The following is a 20,948-nucleotide window of genomic DNA, read 5'->3' as shown; positions in this document are numbered from 1 at the left end:
TGTGAATTAGCAGGATTTTATCATCTCATTCAAACTGTAGACTGGGTTTACAGAACAATACAAAAATTCCACTTAGAATGGGTGAACAGATTCATAGTAGGTTCCAAGAGAAAAAAATCTGCAAAAATTCTAAACTGATAATTGATGAAATACTTCACAATACTAAAATTCTCAATAACTCTACATATTCATGTACATACATGTATAAATGAAGTAGACAAATTTTATTGATATACACACATACTACGCAGAAGTAATTTCATCATCTTGAGACCTACTAAAATGCAAGTACATTGTACCATGAAAAATTTAAAATCGATATTGAACATCTTGATACACATAAAACTGAAATGACTTTCACTAGAACAATGAAATAAGACAGGATTCATATCAAAGGTATTCTGGAGGATCTACCGGACTCCACATATAAACAAACACGAAAATACATAAATGTGAATGTACTTCAATAACATGTTGAAAATTTGATAAATCTTTAATGCATACAAAACATTTACTAACAGCACTGGTGATTTGATCCACAAACACTTTAAAGACTCTCATTTCACAGATTAAAAAAATGTAATTCTTCATATTACAAAATGTCCACTGTATGTGTATTTTACAACATATCTGGACGGACCATTTTTGATAACTCAAATCAATCTTGCAGTACATGATGCTGAAACCTTGTGTATCACCATGATTATAAAAGAATAGCATCCAGGCTCAAATTTCCCAGATTTTTTTCAAAATATAAATGTCAATTATTTCTTGAGAAACACATTTATGATGCACCAAAATTAAAGTTGGCTGCAATTCTAGGTCTTCTCTTTTGCTGCCCAGTCTGAGTTTTTTGCGGCATTTTTTCTCTTTTTTTCTGCTCCGATGGCTCCTTTGACGTGGATTTGACTTCAGTGTTTGGGTTTATCACAGTTTGATATGAGTCTCTAAAACCGAGTGTTGATGTCTGGTGTTTATCCGTACCCCTAGCTCCTTCGTTGACCACAGTCTCTGTCACAGTCCTTTCACTGACTTTTTCCGAGTCTGATTCTTTCCGTTTGGTTGGAGTTTTCTGCTGTATTGTTACCTTGGTAAATTAAAAAATCAAAATTATGGCTTCTTCAGTACAACTAGAAAACTGACACAGCAAAAAGGACCCTGCAATGAATATTAGATTATAAAATCCAAGTCGTATTAAACGAAAAATCGAAAGGGTCTTCCTCTTCTAACTCCAAGCATTACCTTTAAATTCTATGAAAATCTTCAAGTAATCTCGAGATCCTGCATACCATAGAAAGTGCTATTATCTTAATAATATTTAAAAGTTCTAAGTCCAATAACTCTGTAACAATAGAGATGATAAATCTGAAAATCAAAAGGGGTCTTCCTCTGCCTAGTCAAAGTATTATGTATAAAATTTATGAAATCTTCCCAAGGTAACTTAAGTTACTGTGTTTCATAGGAAGTGTTGACAGATGAATGGACGCTCAGAGTGATTACTATAGGGCATCCACCTTATGAAGGGGCCCTACTAAATCACATGAAAACTAATGAAGGAGTTAGATGTAAGGCATTTATGTTGTCGTCTCAGAACAAGGATTTTCACTCCAATGTTAGTGAATAATATTGCTCTTTGGATGTACTGCACACGATGGGGATATCCTCTTAAAAGTTGGGTACAAGGTGTTACAATCCAAAATAAATCATGTTTTGCAACAACTTGTAAATCTAAACTTTTCTTTGATACATACCTGAAGAGGTACAAAAGGGTTGCAATTTGGGTCTAAATCAGATTTCCTTTCTGCAGAGTTTGATAATCTCTCTCCATGTCTAGTGCTCTGATTGGCTGCTTGAACTTTTCTTGGGCCTTGGTTCTGATTGTTAGGGCCATAATGACTAGCCGAGTTAGGTTTGTTATAGCTATGATAATTGGTTGATTGCTGCCTGTAGTTTCCATGCTGCTGAGGTCCATAATACTGTTGGTGGGGTGGGCCATGCTGCCTAGGATGCCTCATGTTCGGGGCCATACCTACATGTACAACAATAGTAAATACAGAAGGTTCCACTTAATCTAATATCGCATACTCGAATATTTGGATCAATCTAATATATGTCACAGGATGAAATATCTCATATTTAATATACTAATATATCTAGAAGTGCACTGTAATATACACAATTGATCTCTATCCTGACAACTTCACACCTTTTGAACCCCCCCCCCCCCTTATTCATTGTGTATAAGGATAGAAAAGATTCACAGGTGAGAAGTCACACTTCGACGCACTCAGATTGACCCCGAGCACTACCCCATATAAGCTACTAATATGGACTGCCTGTCCCACAGCATATTACCTGGTCAAGGAAATTTTAAATCCAATGGCTGATTTTTGTGATTTGTCGTTTTTCATATGTACATGTAGCTTGAAGTGTGAAAATCAATTAAAATTGAAATAGCTAGGGTTAGGTACATGCAATTGGCTCTAAAACAGGAAAAGTTTACCTACGTAATTATGCTTAGGTATAATTTGTATCAAAGAGAATTAAAATTGATAGGCTTTGATCTTTAGCTTTGAATACCAATCATTCAAAGTACAAATTTATCAATATATTCATACCGACAAGTAATTTGATGGAAACAAAATTTGATAAGCTTAGATCTTTCATGTAGAAAACAATCATTACCCGAATGATTGTACATAAAATATGGTTTAATGTGAGTAATTCTATATTTATCAGAGAGATGTCACTTGCAGATCAATTTGAAGTTGAAAAACCTCCTTAGAAAAATATTAACAAAGAGACTTGGCTCTTCTCAACCTCAAATCAGTACAATATAAAAAAAATTGTGATGACATTTGTGCTGAGTACGAGGAGTGCTCAAATCCTGAGCAGAAGATACAGCAATCCCATAAAGCTAAAAAAGTCAGTAAATAAAGAGAATCATAAACTACAACTTTATCTAATTTAAGTTTTTATTCACTTTGTTTATCATACGGCAATGTGAATCTAGAGTTGCATTGCATCTTCTGTTAGTTACACATTGTACATCCGGTTCACAATGGCAGCTGCTTGCAGTAAAACGAACAAATCATTGAATAAAGTCTAATGAAAATAAGCAAACTGACAATAAACCAATATGGACAGAAAATACTGATAAATACTTATGGATACAATGTAATACTGGTTCTATCGATAATATAGTTCACTGTAATGATGATGCGAAGAATTGTTGTGTGAAACACTAAATACCTTATAAAGTCTTCAAATAGAAGTGCAGGGGTGGGGTGCAGTGGGGGGTATATAAAGTCTACTCATTTGGGGCATTTGGCAAATAGGCTATTGGATTAAGTGGAAACCCCTGTATATGAATGTATACTTTTCAGCGAAAGATGCTAAACACATGATATATTCATGGTAAAATTTCATAAAACAATGATTAAAATTGTTTTCTCTAAATATCATTAATCTGCTCAATGAAAACATGCATTATTGATTCCTTATTTTATGTAAGTACTTAATATCATGAAATGACTCGTATACGTCAAATTGTGAGAACATAATTTCGCGAGTGCTCTGTCGATCAAGAGTATTTACCCGTATTTTAGCAATATAAAAACAAAAGCGAGTAATTTTATTTCGTGAGTGATGCTTCTCGCGAAATTACGCAGTATTACATTCCTCGCATATATCTAGGAATTAACACTATTCATTTGTGACAAAGCACATGTATATATTACCCTTGCTTGTTAATTCATTGAAAGCATTAACACTCCTTACCATGATGTTGAAACATCTGTGACACTGGTTTGAATGCAGAATTTGGTGACGCTAATGGTCTCATGCCCGGCATTCCCATCATAGGTAAAGCTCCCTACGAATTCAGAAACAGTTTGTACATCATCCCACCAAAGGCACAGGTATTATAATAATTTCATAAAAACATGTCATATTATTATGATGTTTACTGAGATGTTAGTAAAATAGTACTTTCGTATTTTGAATGATAATTGACATGTTCTATTAAAACTATAGTGATAAATATTGTTTGATTTAATTTTCAAGTCTTTCACAGGAATTAACAGTATTTTCCACAATCTGGTAAACTCATGTGAAAGTACACATTTTCTCCATCCCCTCCCCCCCCCCCCCCCCCCCCCCCCCCCCTTGAAACCTGCATTTATATATGTAGAGAATACGATGACCTTTAACCTTTACCTGGAAATCTACATTAAGGGTTACTAGTCAAGGCTATCCTATGTACATGTATCATGATCAAGCAAAGGACTTTATAAACATATCAATATGGCACATTGTACATGTGTTATAAGTATAACAGTAAATATGGTGACCTTTAACCTGTTGGTCCTGAAAATCTGTAGGAATCACCTAAGAATCATATGCAACCTTGTGAAATTAATGGTTAGACACAAATATTACAATGAACCCGGTAACCTTTGACATCTTGACCTAAAATTCATCAAGTATCATATAGGCCCTACTGCACTTTATTGCTAACATACATGTAAGTATCAAGTTTGATGACTCACGAACATCTGGTAGATGTATGACAGTAAACCTCGTGACCTTTGACCTGAAGATCAATAGAGGTTGTCCACTAGTCATTGGCAACTTCTATATATAAAAGCATTTTGACTGTTAAGCAAAGGGTTCCAAAGATACACCTGCATAACATATTGTCAGTCGAGACCAACATGTGCAGAACAATTGACCCACTTCATAAAAATGGATCAGTATTTATATGTTTCTCACTATCTGAAGCAAGGTAATGGCTGCCGCATTTTCAATGGCTTCCTGATGACTCCTCATGCGAGATCCTTGAAATCTAGCACCATCAGGTAAAGTGACAATACAGCAGAAAGAGCCGGGCTACAAAGACATCACCACAGTCATTACAAAACACGGTATTTACAGTTACATCACCACAGTCATTACAAAACACAGTATCTACAGTAACATCATCACAGTCATTACAAAACACGGTATTTACAGTTACATCATCACAGCCATTACAAAACACGGTATTTACAGTTACATCATCACAGTCATTACAAAATACGGTATTTACAGTTACAGTCCCTGAAATGTTCTTCTTTCCCACTTGATCGGTGAGCGAACGGTGAATGCATGGTGAGCGAACAGTGAACGAACGCAGAGCCAACGGTGAACGAATGCAGAGTGAACGGTGAACGCAATTTGGTGAACGGTGAGCGAACGTAGAGCGCAAAGTGAACGGTGAACGAACGCTGAGTGCACGCTGAATGCAAAATGATATATTTACTCGGAATATTTCGGATTTTTCCCTGGGATTTTACTGATTTCATAATCAAGTAATAAAATACATGTACATGTATATTTCATCAATTAATAATTTTTTTTAAATAAACCGGAATCATGATACAGCATATTTTACAGTTCTGGATATATTCAATGTAATATATTTTTGTACAAGTACCAAGTATACATGTATATATTTCATGAAATTATCGCAAATTGTACATTAATACACGCAATAGTCATACACAAACAATAGCAAATTTGGTATGTACATTGTGTATACCATTACATGTACAGATACATTTAATCCATGGGTATAATATATAAACAATGCATGTGAAAAGGAAAACACTATAGTCTACATGTGTAGTGACATCCAGATTTAACAGGTGTTCATGTATGGCTTCAAACTTTACGAGTTTGGGATACCTGTAATGAACAAACACCTCCGAAAGGAGTCAAGATAGATGCAGTAAACAAACAATACGGACGGTATACCCTGTGTCAACACCTCAACACTCCTAACAGTATTAAATATTCCTACTTACATTTTGTGTCATTCATTTGTCACAGCTACATCGACTCGAGGAAATAATCAGTAAAACTTTCTATTTTTATTATTGATGTGACCATAGATTGCAGTTAGATCGTGCAATATTTGTATATATCTGATGCAGATAAAACTGATTATTATACTGAACTACCCGTAGAATGTTTAAAGGCTAATGCAGAAACGTACCAGATAAACAATTACATCTTTGCATTAAGGACAAATGTTACAAAAGTTTCAAATTTGGCAAGAGTAGTAATGACAATGTCTTTCATAAATATAGGCATAAAAATAGCTATATCAGTTTGACATTCTGACACGTACATACGGTACAATGTACACTGTACATTATGTAGCATCGTTTGTTTTTTATATTTCAAAGTAAGGGGGGGGGGGGGGGGTTGACTTGTTTAAAACTCTTGTCAAGCAATGCAAAATAATTATAATAATTTGTGCCCGAACTTGTAAATGCTAAATCGTGAACACAGGGGAAGAGGTTTTCATTACCTGAAACTGCCTTATTTTTTGTACTTGGGATAAATTCATAACGACAAGCTCTTATACTCGTCTCTCATTTAGTATTGTTTTTAACAAAAGCTCAAATGAACCTTTCGGCATTCACAGTGGATAATCCTGACATTTTGTACTTCAAAATTAAATTTCTGATTTAGTAAGAAAGTATCCTTCCACTCTTATGCACACGTTCAATTTTCATTTTCGCCTTGCTATCAAGATTGGTCCTTTCACTTTGGTGTTATGAATGACAATGAAAAAACTGAATGATGAACGAACGGTGAGCACACGGTGAACGCTTTGTGAACGAACAGTGAGTGCATGCTGAACGCAAAACTGTGAACGGAGAGCGCACGGTGAACGCACGCTGAACGAACGGTGAACGCACACTGAACGAACGGTGAACGCACGGTGAGCGAACAGTGAACGAACGGAAAAATGCTAAAGTAGAACGTTTCAGGGACTGTACATCTGTGATCATTCAGGATTTATGCTAAAATATACAAGCATATATATGTGTATATAAAATATTACAATTACAGTGTTGTGCTGTTTTTATAATTACTCCTAACAGTTCATGAACTATGCTAGCATTCAGAAATGATGTCACAGTCTGTAATGAATGTAATCTAATTATACATTCTAATTTTCTTTTAAAACTCCAAAGTTGTGAACTAGAAGTTTGGTATGGGTACCTGTATATATACATTGTAAAAGTAGTATGAAGCAGCGCATTTACTAAACTATTTGATCAGAGTCCATATATGACTTTGTGCAAGATTGTACTAAATGTCATTAAAAAGTATGCAAAAGTTTAAATTTACCCGGTAGTCCTTTAATTTTGCTCATTCAGTAACTCTTGTGTTAAGTGATGAAATCAACCTACATGCATCTATACTACAGACTGAATGAAATTTATACCATTATTTCTGGTCTTCCTCATAGGACATTTTGTAAGATAGGGCATAACTCTCGGAGTCTACCCTCTGTCATACAGTCCCTAATACGTTCTACTTTCCCACTTGAACAGTGAATGCATAGTGAGTGAACAGTGAATGCAATTTGGTGAACGGTGACCGCACGGTGAACACAAAATGGTCTAATCATTCGGTATATTTCGGATTTTCCCCTTGGATTGTACTTACGTTATAATCAGGTAGAGAATATATATATGGATACATCTGTTTGTTCATTTTCGAGCAAGTATTGTATGTATATTTCTCATGAAAATGATCGCAAATTTTAAATCAATGCATGTAGCAATCATGCACAAACAAAAGCAAATTTCATATGTACGTTATTTACAGTATGAAAAATAGAAACATATATTTTATGATATTTAGAATTCTTGACGTTTTCATAAATCATGAATATTGGTGTGTCATCTTGGTATACTGCATGTATTATATATTTTGACTTAAGATGCATAGTATTCAATTTTTAATACAAGAGTAAAATGATGCATGTGAAATAAAGATAGTCTAGAAATTAGTGCCAAGAATTTACAGATGAACATGCATGACTTCAAAATTTACGAGCGCGATCGTTTGGATTACACACAATTAAAAAACATCCCCGAAAGGAGTCAAGTTAAATGCATTAAACAATCAACACGGATAGAACAAATATCTTGTGTTGACACCTGAATGCTTCTTAATAGTATAAAAGGTTTATTCCCACATAGATTTAATCATTTTGTGTAATTCACTTTACTGCAAATATATGTATAGTATATCGACCCGAGGAAATAATCTCAGAATTAATGTACGTACGTACAAAATAAATAGTGTAGCCATGAATTTACATTTAGATTGTACAATATTTCTATATTTTTGATGTGGATAAAACTGCTTATTGCACTGAACTATACGGATATCATATGTGGGGCAGAAATGTATGAGAAATATTTCATCTTCATATCAGAGACAAACGATTCAAAAATTTCAAATTTGGGGAAAGGAGTAAATACATTTATTATATAGCTAATAAATAGTCAACTATAAAATCTGCGTAAAATCTAGAGAATGTCAGCGTTCAATATCCTGAGAATTTATTGCACGCTAACTTTGCATTGCGTAAATTGTATGCGCCCGAAACATTTCGAGTATGAGCGTTCAATATTGACGTAACCGTCACGACGTAAACAAGCCAAAATGGCAGACGACGGTCCTCCGAATCTGACAGAGCTGGTATTTGATATTTACTTATGCAAAATGTTTTACTGTACTTAAATTATGATGTCCCCATTCACAAAATCAGTTTGCCTCATGCATTAATGACGGGTTAAATATTGAACAGTTAAGAAATGCATGTTGATATTGCACACTGCCAATATTGAAATCTCGTCTATTTTGGGGTATTTTGAGTGAAAAGGGATATAATTTAACGACTAAATACTTTAGCTATATAATATAAGGGTTATTGAACTTGTATTGGTGAATATCGGCACTCGTTGGCTGTCAAAATGCACTCGCAAGCTCGTGCATTTTCACAGCCAACTCGTGCCAATATTCACCAATATAAGTTCAATAACCCTATATTATTGACAATGTCTCTCATAAATATAGGCGTAAAATAATCAGAAATATTTGTCAATTCAAATTGACATTTGGGCACGAATGTGCATTGAAATGTATAGTGTAACTTCGTTTTTTTTTAAGTAAGAGAGGGGGGGAGGGTTAAGGAAAATAATAAACTTATATAGACATCTTGTCATGTGAGACAAAATAAAATATAATAAATTGTGCTTTTGCCCAAACTTGAAAATATTGAAAGGACAATTCGGGTGGGGGCGAGGAATTCATTAACTGAAACTGCCTCATTTTCGTACACGTACCAGCACTTGTTGCTCGTTCTTCGCTACATGTACGTGTATTAGGGTTAAATTCATAACTGGAGGCTCTTACATTTTCCTCTTATTCAGAACTTCCACCACTTTTTAACTGAACAATATTTATGTTTTGTAATGATAATACCAATGATTTATTCTATTCTTTGATATTGATGAGTGATCTGCAGTTTTCCTTGAATTTTCGCAGTTGAAAGTGTTGATATTTGTACTTTATGAATTAAATTTCTGATATAATAAGAAAGTTATGCACACGTTCCTTTTTCATTTTTGCCTTGCTATGAAAATCGATCCTTTGACTTTGGTGTTCCAAAAGACAGTGAACGGTGAACGCAAGGTGAGCGCAAAACTGTGAACGGAGAGCACACGGTGAACTCATGGAGAGCGAACAGTGAACGCACGTTGAGCACAGAGTGAACGCACGAAGAGCACACGGTGAACGTACGGTGAGCAAACGGAAAAATGGTAAAGTAGAACGTTTCAGGGACTGTATACACAGAGTTCACCTTCAGTCTTATACATGGACACTCACCTGTCCTAAAAAATCATATCTAGGTTCTGGTTTTCCTTGAGACCTGCACCAGGCAGTTAAATCCACCACCGGGTTTCTTCGGTTGCCTTGGTGATGTGGGGGTGCTTGGTTTCTTTGGTTTGGTGGCTGTCCTTCTTTTGATGATTTTTGTCTTGGGCTCTCCTGGGCAGACTGACCAGGGGCTAGCTGGGTGGTTGGGGGTAGCTGTTTTGCTCCTGTAAACATTGTAATTCTCTTTATAACATTTTGATGCTTATTTTTTAATAAGGTAAAACCTAAGGGTCATAAGATACTGTAAATTAAATCCCTGTTATGGCTTCATCTGAGCCCTAGGGAATACAGTATCAACAGATTTTACACTTCATCAGGATGGTTATACAGGTGACTCTCGATGGCTCGAACTTCGATTTCTCGAAGTTCTCGGTCTCTCGAAGTGAAATCATAGTCCCGATTTTTCTCTCTATATATAACAAAGCAAATTTACTATCGATCTCTCAAAGTTCAAAATCTCTCGAAGTGAAGTTGGGTCCCATAAAACACATTTCATTGTTTTTCACTCTCAATCTCTCGAAGTGGTGGTAGCGTGTACCCACCGTTACCCAAGCGTGTAATAATTTTCCCCTCAGACCTTACCTGGATTTTGTGGAATGCCGGAGGATAGTGTGGCTGTGGTAATTAGGTGTTTACCTGGGTGAAACATCTTCATTGTGGGAGTGAAACACTTGAGTATATAATTCGCTAATTGGTCAGTTTACACCTTACACAGGGGTCTTGTGTTGATTAGAATTATACCTAATCCGGCTATGAATAAAATCTATAATTTGTTTTGACTTGACAACGAGAGAGTAAGACTGTTAAATTTTTTGAGTTTGTTCTTTGTGTAAAGTTACTCTGAAACTTCGTTTTACTTATTTGTTAGAAATTTTGCTTTGTGTAAAGCGACATAACATTGTGCTCTGTTTAGTTAACGATAGTAAAACCTTATCGGAACTTGATTTTGTATGCCTATTTTAGCATGATTAAAGAGCAAATAAATACATAAACTTAGAAATCTTTTTATCAATGCAAAATAAGGTTCTTTATTTTTATATCAAATTAACTACCTGACAAATAGGAAGGAAAACATGTCAAAACGATATGATCTTGTTGGCAAACATTTCCAGTAACTGCAAAATCTGAACCATGTCGGCGGACCTTCAATTTCTGAATTTCGAACTCTCGATTTCTCAAAGTTTTTTCAAGGTCCCTCGAACTTTGAGTTATCGAGAGTCACCTGTATATTAATTTGACAAACTTGTGGATCTTGAGAGGAAAATTTTGAAAAAATTCCTAATATATTCTGAAGTGAAATTTTAAAGCCCTCTATGTGGCGCTATGGATTATGGCGTGTACATACTGTACTACATAACACACTACATAAGAAACATAAGGATAATCGTGCAGTGATTTGACAAATTGTGTCCTTCTGGTTCTTGAGAAGATTTTCAAAGAATTTTCCTCTACACACTTATGAAGTCTATTGAAACCCTACCCTGGCTCCAGGGTTTGATAAGACTTGAATCACCATGTCACTACAATAAAGAATCTCTCAAGCAAGTTCTGACCTTGTAATCAAGTGTTTCTTTAGATTAAAATTTTATTTAAGAAATAAACTAATATTTGACAAACGTTATATTCTATATCAGCAAGAGTTATCTACCTTTTTCTGTTCCATGCGCCACAGTGGGAGAGTGGCGTTGGGTTATTTCCCTTGCACATAACAAGCACAATTATCGCAGAAAACTGGAAATTTCCCAAATTTACGGGTGCATGCAGTTGCACAGTGCAGAGTCAGAACAATTTTTGAGGAATTTTTATACACCCTATCATATTTTCACAAGTTCCCAATTATCTCCACTTGAAAGGAGGTATGGTCCTTCATTTGTACAAACCCGAATATTTATAATGTACCAAAGCATACTTTGTAACAAGTTATTAAATCAAAATTTGGCCAAGAGGTAACAGAGAAGCACTTTAAATTGTCATAATTCATAAAGTTAAAAATGGCAGATACCAAAAGCAGATACTAAACTTTGATCAGAAAAACTACCAGTATTTCAAATATTTTAAGTTTTTCTACACTCAAAAATACTAACATGAATGTACTTAACATCAAATTTCCGTCAATAGGGACTGTTAAAAGTTTACTTACCATCAAATAATTCTTGAAGTGAAAGCTGTCGCCCATAAGCTTTCTCCGACTTTGGAGGTGGATTATCATTTGTACTACCGGGGTCCGATCCAATCTTCAGCATCTGTTTTAGGGCAGCTGTTGTCTCCTACAAATTAATGACACAGTCAGAATAAAAGGCTCTCAGTTGATTTAATGACATAGTTAGTCAGAATAAAGGGCCCACAGTTAATTTAATGACTCAGTTAGTCAGAATAAAAGGCCCACAGTTAATTTAATGACAGTCAGAATAAAAGGTCCACAGTTAATTTAATGACACAGTTAGTCAGAATAAAAGGCCCACAGTTAATTTAATGACACAGTCAGAATAAAAGGCCCACAGTTAATTTAATGACACAATAAAAGGCCCACAGTTAATTTAATGACACAGTCAGAATAAAACGCCCACAGTTAATCTAATGACACAGTTAATCAGAATAAAAGGTCCACAGTTACAATGTGCATCGGAGTCCCCTTGCTTGTACAGGACTCAATATATGTTTGGGACACTAAGATTATAAATCTATATACCATCGTTACCCATGCCCTGGGAATCATGATCTGAACTGAGTGGAATTTACACTACATGACATTGTACATAATTACATGTAAGCTTTCATGTAATGGGATGTTTTTCTGTTCAGTGGTTCTAGAGACAAATTTTTTTTTTACATTCTACCCATTTCACAATAATATCCCCCTAGAGAAAACCACAGCCTTTTATTTGTACAAATTTGAATACCCTCTACCCAAAAGGATACTTTGTGCCGAGTTTGACTGTAATTGAATGTAATTCTGGATAAGATGACAAAAAAGTGAAAAGTTGACAATGGCAATGAAGACGCCTGAAGATGGACGGATTTTGACTAGAAATGCTTTTTCAAATTTGATCAAATTACAACATAAGTCACATTTGTAATGTCATATTTAAATGGTAAATGCGTTTATCTTGGCTTCACTGAAACTCATAATGTTCTTGTCTTTTAAAATATACAGTACAAGTAGTTTTTCATAGTTCTAACATTGCCATGATGTTTTGGGGCCAAAACACATTAACTACAGTAACTGTATATTTGACCTTGACATTCATTTTGACCCACAGCTATTTTCCTTGTGTGATTCAAATGATACGATGAAGGTTGAAGTTGTAGACACAACTACAAGTAATCAGAAAGTCAGATTAAAAACAATGTGTCCTGTCTTGTTGGCATACAAATTCATACAATTTTGTTGACATTTTTCCCTACAGCTCGATCTACAACACACCTCTGCAGCAGAATTTGTTGTTTCTGCAGATTCCTGGGACTCCTTTGCAGACTTGGCCTGAGTGAACAGTTTCTCCAGTGTGTTCTGGGGTTTCTTGTCTTCACTGATGGGTTTCTGGGGGCTGGGGACCTTGTCTAGTGCTGTAGCTGCCTGATCTAACGTGACTGATGGTTTCTCCACCGTCTTTTCAGGGTCGGTTTTGTTAGAGGACTGCAGCTCCTTCCACATGTTGGCAAACTCACTCTGTCCATCGGGGATACTCTGTGGAGCATATCCAAATACTGAGTAACGTTATAACTACACAGAATTCAAACTACACAGAGTTTATCAAAAACAAACAAGGGTACAGTTTTGTTGATGGAGATTCAAATGCAATCTTATATCAATTATCAAAATTAGCATATCACCAGAGCAGTCTTGTTAAACCGATATTATGTCATCTTTGTGTCAGAAATTTGTAGCAAAATTGTGATTTACTTTTTCAATGGTAGAAACAAAATATAAACTTTGTTAATAATATTTGTGTTAGAAAACCTATTCAGAGGCTTTGAAGCAAAATTCCATTATTGCCTTCTCATTCAAAAATTTATTTCTATGTATATAATGTAAGTATATATTCAATAGAACTGAAATCTTTATTTTGATAAAATCTTCGTGTTTAATGATTGTATTAATGATTATGGTTGAAGTTACATACAAGACTATCATAATGGCACATTTCTAGAACAAAATAAAATTTTCAGATTTAGAGCATATTCAATCTTGTTTAGATAAGAAAAATACTTCATCAGTATGTTCCCTTATTTACATAAATCACCTTTCTTGCACTGCCCTCTTTTCTGGCCTGTTTTGAAATTTTAGGGGTCACAAAAGTAGGCTTCGTGGAATCACTGCCATCAAAGCTCTGTTGTCGTAAATCTAGGTCACCACTGGCTGATGACTCATTATTCTGTAAACAATTCAAATATACATGTAAATCACTTTGAGTAATTCATTACACACTAACTAAAACTGAAAAAATTCAAAATACAGCATACTTTCCTGAATTTTATTCTGCAATGATACTTGCCTGAGATATATTCTGCTGTGATACTTGCCTGAGATATATTCTGTAGTGATATTTGCCTGAGATATATTCTGCTGTGATACTTGCCTGACATATATTCTGCTGTGATACTTGCCTGAGATATATTCTGTAGTGATACTTGCCTGAAATATATTCTGTAGTGATATTTGCCTGAGACATATTCTGTAGTGATACTTGCCTGAGATATATTCTGTAGTGATACTTGCCTGAGATATATTCTGCTATGACACTTGCCTGAGATTTATTCTGCTGTGATACTTGCCTGAGATTTATTATGCTGTGATACTTGCCTGAGATATATTCTGCTGTGACACTTGCCTGAGATTTATTCTGCTGTGACTTAATCTGGTTCTCCCTCCCGATCTCTTCCTTCTGTTGCTGCCTCATGTCTCTGCTTCCTGTCTGGTTCCTCCATCCTCTGTCACTATTGTTAGAGCTGCCTTTCCCCCGTGGACTCTCAGAGTAATGTCCCCTGTCATTGTAACCGTCATAATCTATATTGGCTTGGTAATCCCCAGGGTTGCCCCTTCCTCCATAATTTCCCTGTCTAAATGAACCTTTTTGTCCCCTCCCATAATCACTGTAACCCCAGTCATCCTCATGATACCCATAGTCATTATATCTTCGATTATCATTCCTATTCTTGAAGTCGCTGTATGACCCTTGACCTCCTCTAAAAGCATCAGCATAAGAACTGTGTGCCTTATTCTGGTTCCCGGGGTAGTAAGGTTGCTGTTTCTGTTGATATGGGGAACCAGTTGAGAAGTTATTGTTTTGAGACAGTCCTACATTTTGTTGGTTAGATTTTGACTTCAATTCTTTCGCAGCATTATTTTTGCGAGCTCCGTGTGTGATATTGATCATGGCTGCTGATAGAAGTCGGTACCCTCTCGCCGAGGAGCCCCTGGAAAATAACGACAGAGGTATAAATATTGAAAGGAAGATCATTTCTGAAATGTCATGCCCCATAAAATGTTTGCGAAGTCCTCAAAATTACTACACATATTCATTGAAAATGTCTCTCTATTCAGTCTTAATAATTTCTTCAAAATTATCATGTATACACAATTGTACTTTACAAGCAAAATAAGTGGGTTTTTTTTTACATTCAATAATGTAAGTACCAGTGACTCTGTATTTCTCAGTACATTTCACAAACCTGATAATTATTCCACCTGGAAACTCCTCATCAAATATGACATCATACATGGTTTCCGAATCTTTCTCCCCTTTCTGTATCCCTACCACAGTCCCCCTCAGGCCAAACGGAACTGAGTATCCACTCTTTATGTTGACAATGCGGTCAAATATTTCAAACTGCACTGTAGGATCCGGTAACACACCTCCTTGGATCAGCAGAGGCTGAGGAAAATCAAGTAAAATATGATATTTAGATTGATAAGTCTTTTTCATCAGGCATCTACTGGCCTATATATATACATCATTACTACATTAATTTGATCCGAAGATTTGGATCAAATTGAGTTAACAAGTGCGGATCATCAGATAAAACAAAATGTGAAGCATTGCATTTGATCTGATGATCCGCGCCTGTCAATAAGACATAATCCAACTCTTTAGATCAAGTTACTGTAGTAATGATAAACTCATTATATACCCCTTATGTATTTTTAAATCCATATTTATAATAAATGAATATATTTCTAATTAGCAATAAGAAAAACATACAGCGACAATATTTTTTTATTGCAGTTTGTGACATGGTTAATCACTTCCCACAAAAATGTGCATTGATGCATTGTGACGTCATCAGTTTCAGAGACATGATCTGGATTCAGATCACCACACTGTGGTAATCCAGAAAGTAGGATTTAACAGTAGCAAAATGCAGATTATTTAAGAAATAAGGTATCATTTAAAAATATTTATCGGGATATAAATACGGGTTGGTCACATGATCAAATTCCATAAAGCACGAAGGGCTTTATGGAAAATTTGATCATGTACCAACCCGTATTTATATCCCGATAAATATTTTAAAATGATACCTTATTACTTATATTTACATTTTTGGTCGGTAACATTGCTGAATTGTGTTAACAACACGTTTCCATACATTTCAAATTGTTGACGTCCACAACGAAGCGTCATAGATGTTCAAAATGACGACAACACAAAACAAAGTTCTATAAAATGAAGAACTGTTTTAATTATTAAGACGCTAGAAAGCAAGTATATCAACATATACTTATACATTAACTCGGGAGTATATAATGGAAAACTCTTCCATATGTCTAATTTTAGGGGGTGGGGGAATTATGATTTAAACGGGGATGCGCAGTGTTACACTTAGAGTTGTGATGCGCTTTGACTTTTGAAAAATGAAGACGCTGAAGACCGACTTTGAAAGATATTCTGTGGATATTACGGAGTTAACAGAAGACTGAGATGGAGGAACATGAAGAACAGGGCAGCAGTCGTCAGGTGTAGGCAAATCATTTATAGACAGGACAGAGGACGCAGCTCAGATGAATCTCCGGAAAGAACTGAACATCGCAGAGAATGTGGAACTGCACGAAGGTAAGGGACGTGGATATGTAATTGTTGATAAACATGAGCTCACTGAACGCTTCTTTTGACTCAATAATTTTTTGTAATAGGTTTTTAACGACGCCTCGCTTCGATGTCCCGACATAAACTTGGAAACCGACATCAAGCACTTTGGCTGCTGTGGCACGGAAGCAGTGTGGTGTGTAGGTCTTAATGCACTTTGACGACTTATCGGCCATACATCCTGTGAATGACCTTTTTGCTAAAGCCTAATGTCATCGTCTAGCAGTAGGTACAATTCCGCATCACCGATGACCAGGGTGAAGTTGTAGCAGACGAAATTTTAGACATACAATAGTAAAATATTGTTTACAGAAATGCTTTTATCAATTATGGATGAAAGTCCACTGCTTGGAATGCAAATAAAACCGGAAATACATTTTATTATGTTGATTTCATCTATTGATAGATTTCTGTAGTAAGTGAGAGCGATTGCTAGATGTGTATTGCCTTAGTAAAAGTAGTACCTGTTACCCACTTTTAACAAATGTTCATACGCACAGCCGTGACCTCTGTTGACCCCGTAGTAGATTTATCCAGAAATAAATACGTATTGCTCGTAATAGTGTTATGTAGGAGAAAACAATTGCAAATGTAAATATTGATGGGTATTTGATAAACTACTGACATATTCTTTGATCTTAAAATGTATTTGAATCAACAAAAGAGATTTTTTTTTTAATGTAAGAAAGCAGAGACAAATTCTCTCACACTAGGTCACTGCCATTCTCTCACACTAGGTCACTGCCATTCTCTCACACTAGGTCACTGCCTCTCTCTCACTCTAGGTCACTGCCACTCTCTCACACTAAGTCACTGCCACTCTCTCACACTAGATCATTGCCAGCGTTTTTTTTCCTCATATAACTGGTACCGATAAACGGTACCATTCCCAATGCCAAAAAACGTAAATTTTCCCCAATTTTGAAACTAAAAAGTCCGATACTTTGTACGAGTTAACTAAAATGTTTACTTCTGGTATTAAATTGAAAGTACAAAACATGGCAATGCGCGTGTTGTAGAGCTACAATTATTTTAAAATGAGCCTACAACGATTCTTTATGTTAGTCTGAAATGTATGAGTTAACTAAAATGTTTACTTCCAGTATTAAATCAAAAGTACAAAACATGGCAGTGCGCGTTTTGTAGAGCTACGATTATTTTAAAATAAGCCTACGATGATTCTTTATGTCTCACAACAGGAAATATTACCGTAAAAAAGTTTGTAAAGAGATGAATACTTCTTGTTTTGTTCTTTTTTTCCTTTTCTTTTAATTGAAATCATTTGTCGATACATTGGTAGAAAATTCCCAATTTGTTTGATTTTGACGCTATTTTTCCCAATCGAATCGGTACCGGTACCAGAACCAGTGGGTAGAAAAAAATCACTGATTGCCATTCTCTCACACTAGATCATTACCATTCTCTCACACTAGATCATTGCCACTCTCTCACACTAGATCATTGCCATTCTCTCACACTAGGTCACTGCCACTCTCTCACACTAGGTCACTGCCACTCTCTCAACTAGGTCACTGCCACTCTCTCACACTAGATCATTGCCACTCTCTCACACTAGATCACTGCCACTCTCTCACACTAGGTCACTGCCACTCTCTCACACTAGGTCACTGCCATTCTCTCACACTAGATCATTGCCACTCTCTCAACTAGATCACTGCCATTCTCTCATACTAGATCATTGCCACTCTCTCACACTAGATCACTGCCACTCTCTCACACTAGGTCACTGCCACTCTCTCACACTAGGTCACTGCCACTCTCTCAACTAGGTTACTGCCACTCTCTCACACTAGATCATTGCCATTCTCTCACACTAGGTCACTGCCACTCTCTCACACTAGATCATTGCCATTCTCTCACACTAGGTCACTGCCACTCTCTCAACTAGATCACTGCCATTCTCTCATACTAGATCATTGCCACTCTCTCACACTAGATCACTGCCACTCTCTCACACTAGGTCACTGCCACTCTCTCACTCTAGGTCACTGTCACTCTCTCACACTAGGTCACTGCCACTCTCTCAACTAGGTTACTGCCACTCTCTCACACTAGATCATTGCCATTCTCTCACACTAGGTCATTGCCACTCTCTCACACTAAGTCACTGCCACTCTCTCAACTAGGTCACTGCCACTCTCTCACACTAGATCATTGCCACTCTCTCACACTAGGTCACTGCCATTCTCTCACACTAGATCATTGCCACTCTCTCACACTAGATCATTGCCACTCTCTCACACTAGGTCACTGCCACTCTCTCACTCTAGGTCACTGCCATTCTCTCACACTAGGTCACTGCCATTCTCTCACACTAGGTCACTGCCACTCTCTCACACTAGGTCACTGCCATTCTCTCACACTATATCATTGCCACTCTTTCACACTAGATCATTGCCATTCTCTCACACTAGGTCACTGCCATTTTCTCACACTAGATCATTGCCACTCTCTCACACTAGATCATTGCCATTCTCTCACACAAGGTCATTGCCACTCTCTCACACTAGGTCACTGCCACTCTCTCACACTAGGTCATTACCATTTCTCATACTAGGTCACTGCCATTCTCTCACACTAGGTCCCTGCCACTCTCTCACACTAGATCACTGCCACTCTCTCACACTAGATCACTGCCACTTTCTCACTCTAGGTCATTGCCATTCTCTCACACTAGGTCACTGTCACTCTCTCACACTAGGTCACTGCCACTCTCTCACACTAGGTCCCTGCCACTCTCTCACACTAGGTCACTGCCATTCTCTCACACTAGGTCACTGCCACTCTCTCAAACTAGGTCATTGCCATTCTCTCACACTAGGTCACTGCCACTCTCTCACACTAAGTCATTGCCATTCTCTCACACTAGGTCACTGCCATTCTCTCACACTAGATCATTGCCACTCTCTCACTCTAGGTCACTGCCACTCTCTCACACTAGGTCACTGCCACTCTCTCAACTAGGTTACTGCCACTCTCTCACACTAGATCATTACCATTCTCTCACACTAGGTCACTGCCACTCTCTCACACTAGGTCACTGCCACTCTCTCACACTAGGTCACTGCCACTCTCTCACACTAGATCACTGCCATTCTCTCACACTAGGTCACTGCCATTCTCTCACACTAGGTCACTGACACTCTCTCACACTAGATCATTGCCACTCTCTTACACTAGGTCACTGCCATTCTCTCACACTAGGTCACTACCACTCTCTCACACTAGATAATTGCCACTCTCTCACACTAGGTCACTACCACTCTCTCACACTAGGTCACTGCCACTCTCTCACTCTAGGTTACTGCCACTCTCTCACTCTAGGTTACTGCCACTGAAACATAAAAAATCTTCTTACCTTGTACAACAGATAAGGCTTCACCTGCATCTTCACTTTCTTCACATTGACCATCTTTTGATTTCTTTCCTGTAGATGATTTGCAGTTTTGTTAATAAACACAAACTGAGGTCCAGAAATCAAAGATGTTCATGGTAAACCCATTCACTTCTGCATAAACACTGGTATCTGGTTGCACTTTTATCTGTATTTTCTGATATACTTGTCTCTGTGTGTGTATTTCTAATGTTTCAGTATATTGGAAAACCGTTAATTTTCGGGGGGTGGGGGGTATTAATTTTTTAAAATCCTCAAAAGATAAGGAAAATTTCAAATACAGCAACGAATAACAACTGTTTAGCCACAAATTCGAAACCCTACATACATGCTTATCAAACCACAAAATCGAGTTCCCACAAATATGCTTATCATAACCACAAGAGAACCGCAAATGGTACAATGTACACCCGTTAGACCTTCAGTGCAATATTTGTATCCATGATGATAAAAATTCAGAAAACTATTTGACCTACTTTTAGCCCAAAAGTAGGTCATGGTGTGCCAATCCAGTTGAAATGAGAACTGATTATGTTTCTGAGAGGGAGGTTGTGACAAATTTTAGGGTAATTCCTGTATTCATAACAAAAAAATCAGGAAAATTATTGACTTACTTTTACTCCAAAAGTAGGTCATGGTGCACTAATCCACACAAA

The 20,948-nt window shown here is 36.7% G+C and overlaps 1 protein-coding gene across 1 annotated transcript in view; it reads right to left on the bottom strand.

Annotated features, from left to right (window-relative positions):
- LOC125683365 (5'-3' exoribonuclease 1-like) overlaps positions 1-20,948 on the bottom strand; it is a 42,785-nt gene continuing 21,837 nt past the window's right edge. Inside the window, exons 27-37 of the mRNA XM_048924447.2 lie at positions 20,257-20,325; positions 15,463-15,665; positions 14,622-15,207; positions 14,034-14,165; positions 13,217-13,477; positions 11,933-12,059; positions 9,742-9,956; positions 4,774-4,890; positions 3,781-3,874; positions 1,752-2,029; positions 1-1,087 (exon numbers count right to left, since the gene is read on the bottom strand). Coding sequence (XP_048780404.2) covers positions 785-1,087; positions 1,752-2,029; positions 3,781-3,874; positions 4,774-4,890; positions 9,742-9,956; positions 11,933-12,059; positions 13,217-13,477; positions 14,034-14,165; positions 14,622-15,207; positions 15,463-15,665; positions 20,257-20,325 — 2,385 coding nt within the window. The 3' untranslated portion in view covers positions 1-784. The remainder of the gene's footprint in view (positions 1,088-1,751; positions 2,030-3,780; positions 3,875-4,773; positions 4,891-9,741; positions 9,957-11,932; positions 12,060-13,216; positions 13,478-14,033; positions 14,166-14,621; positions 15,208-15,462; positions 15,666-20,256; positions 20,326-20,948) is intronic.

Source organism: Ostrea edulis, chromosome 1, assembly GCF_947568905.1.
Source record: "Ostrea edulis chromosome 1, xbOstEdul1.1, whole genome shotgun sequence".
NCBI classification, from domain to species: domain Eukaryota; kingdom Metazoa; phylum Mollusca; class Bivalvia; order Ostreida; family Ostreidae; genus Ostrea; species Ostrea edulis.
The sequence above is the reverse complement of the archived record's forward strand: the minus strand, read 5'-3'. Positions and strand labels throughout refer to the sequence as shown.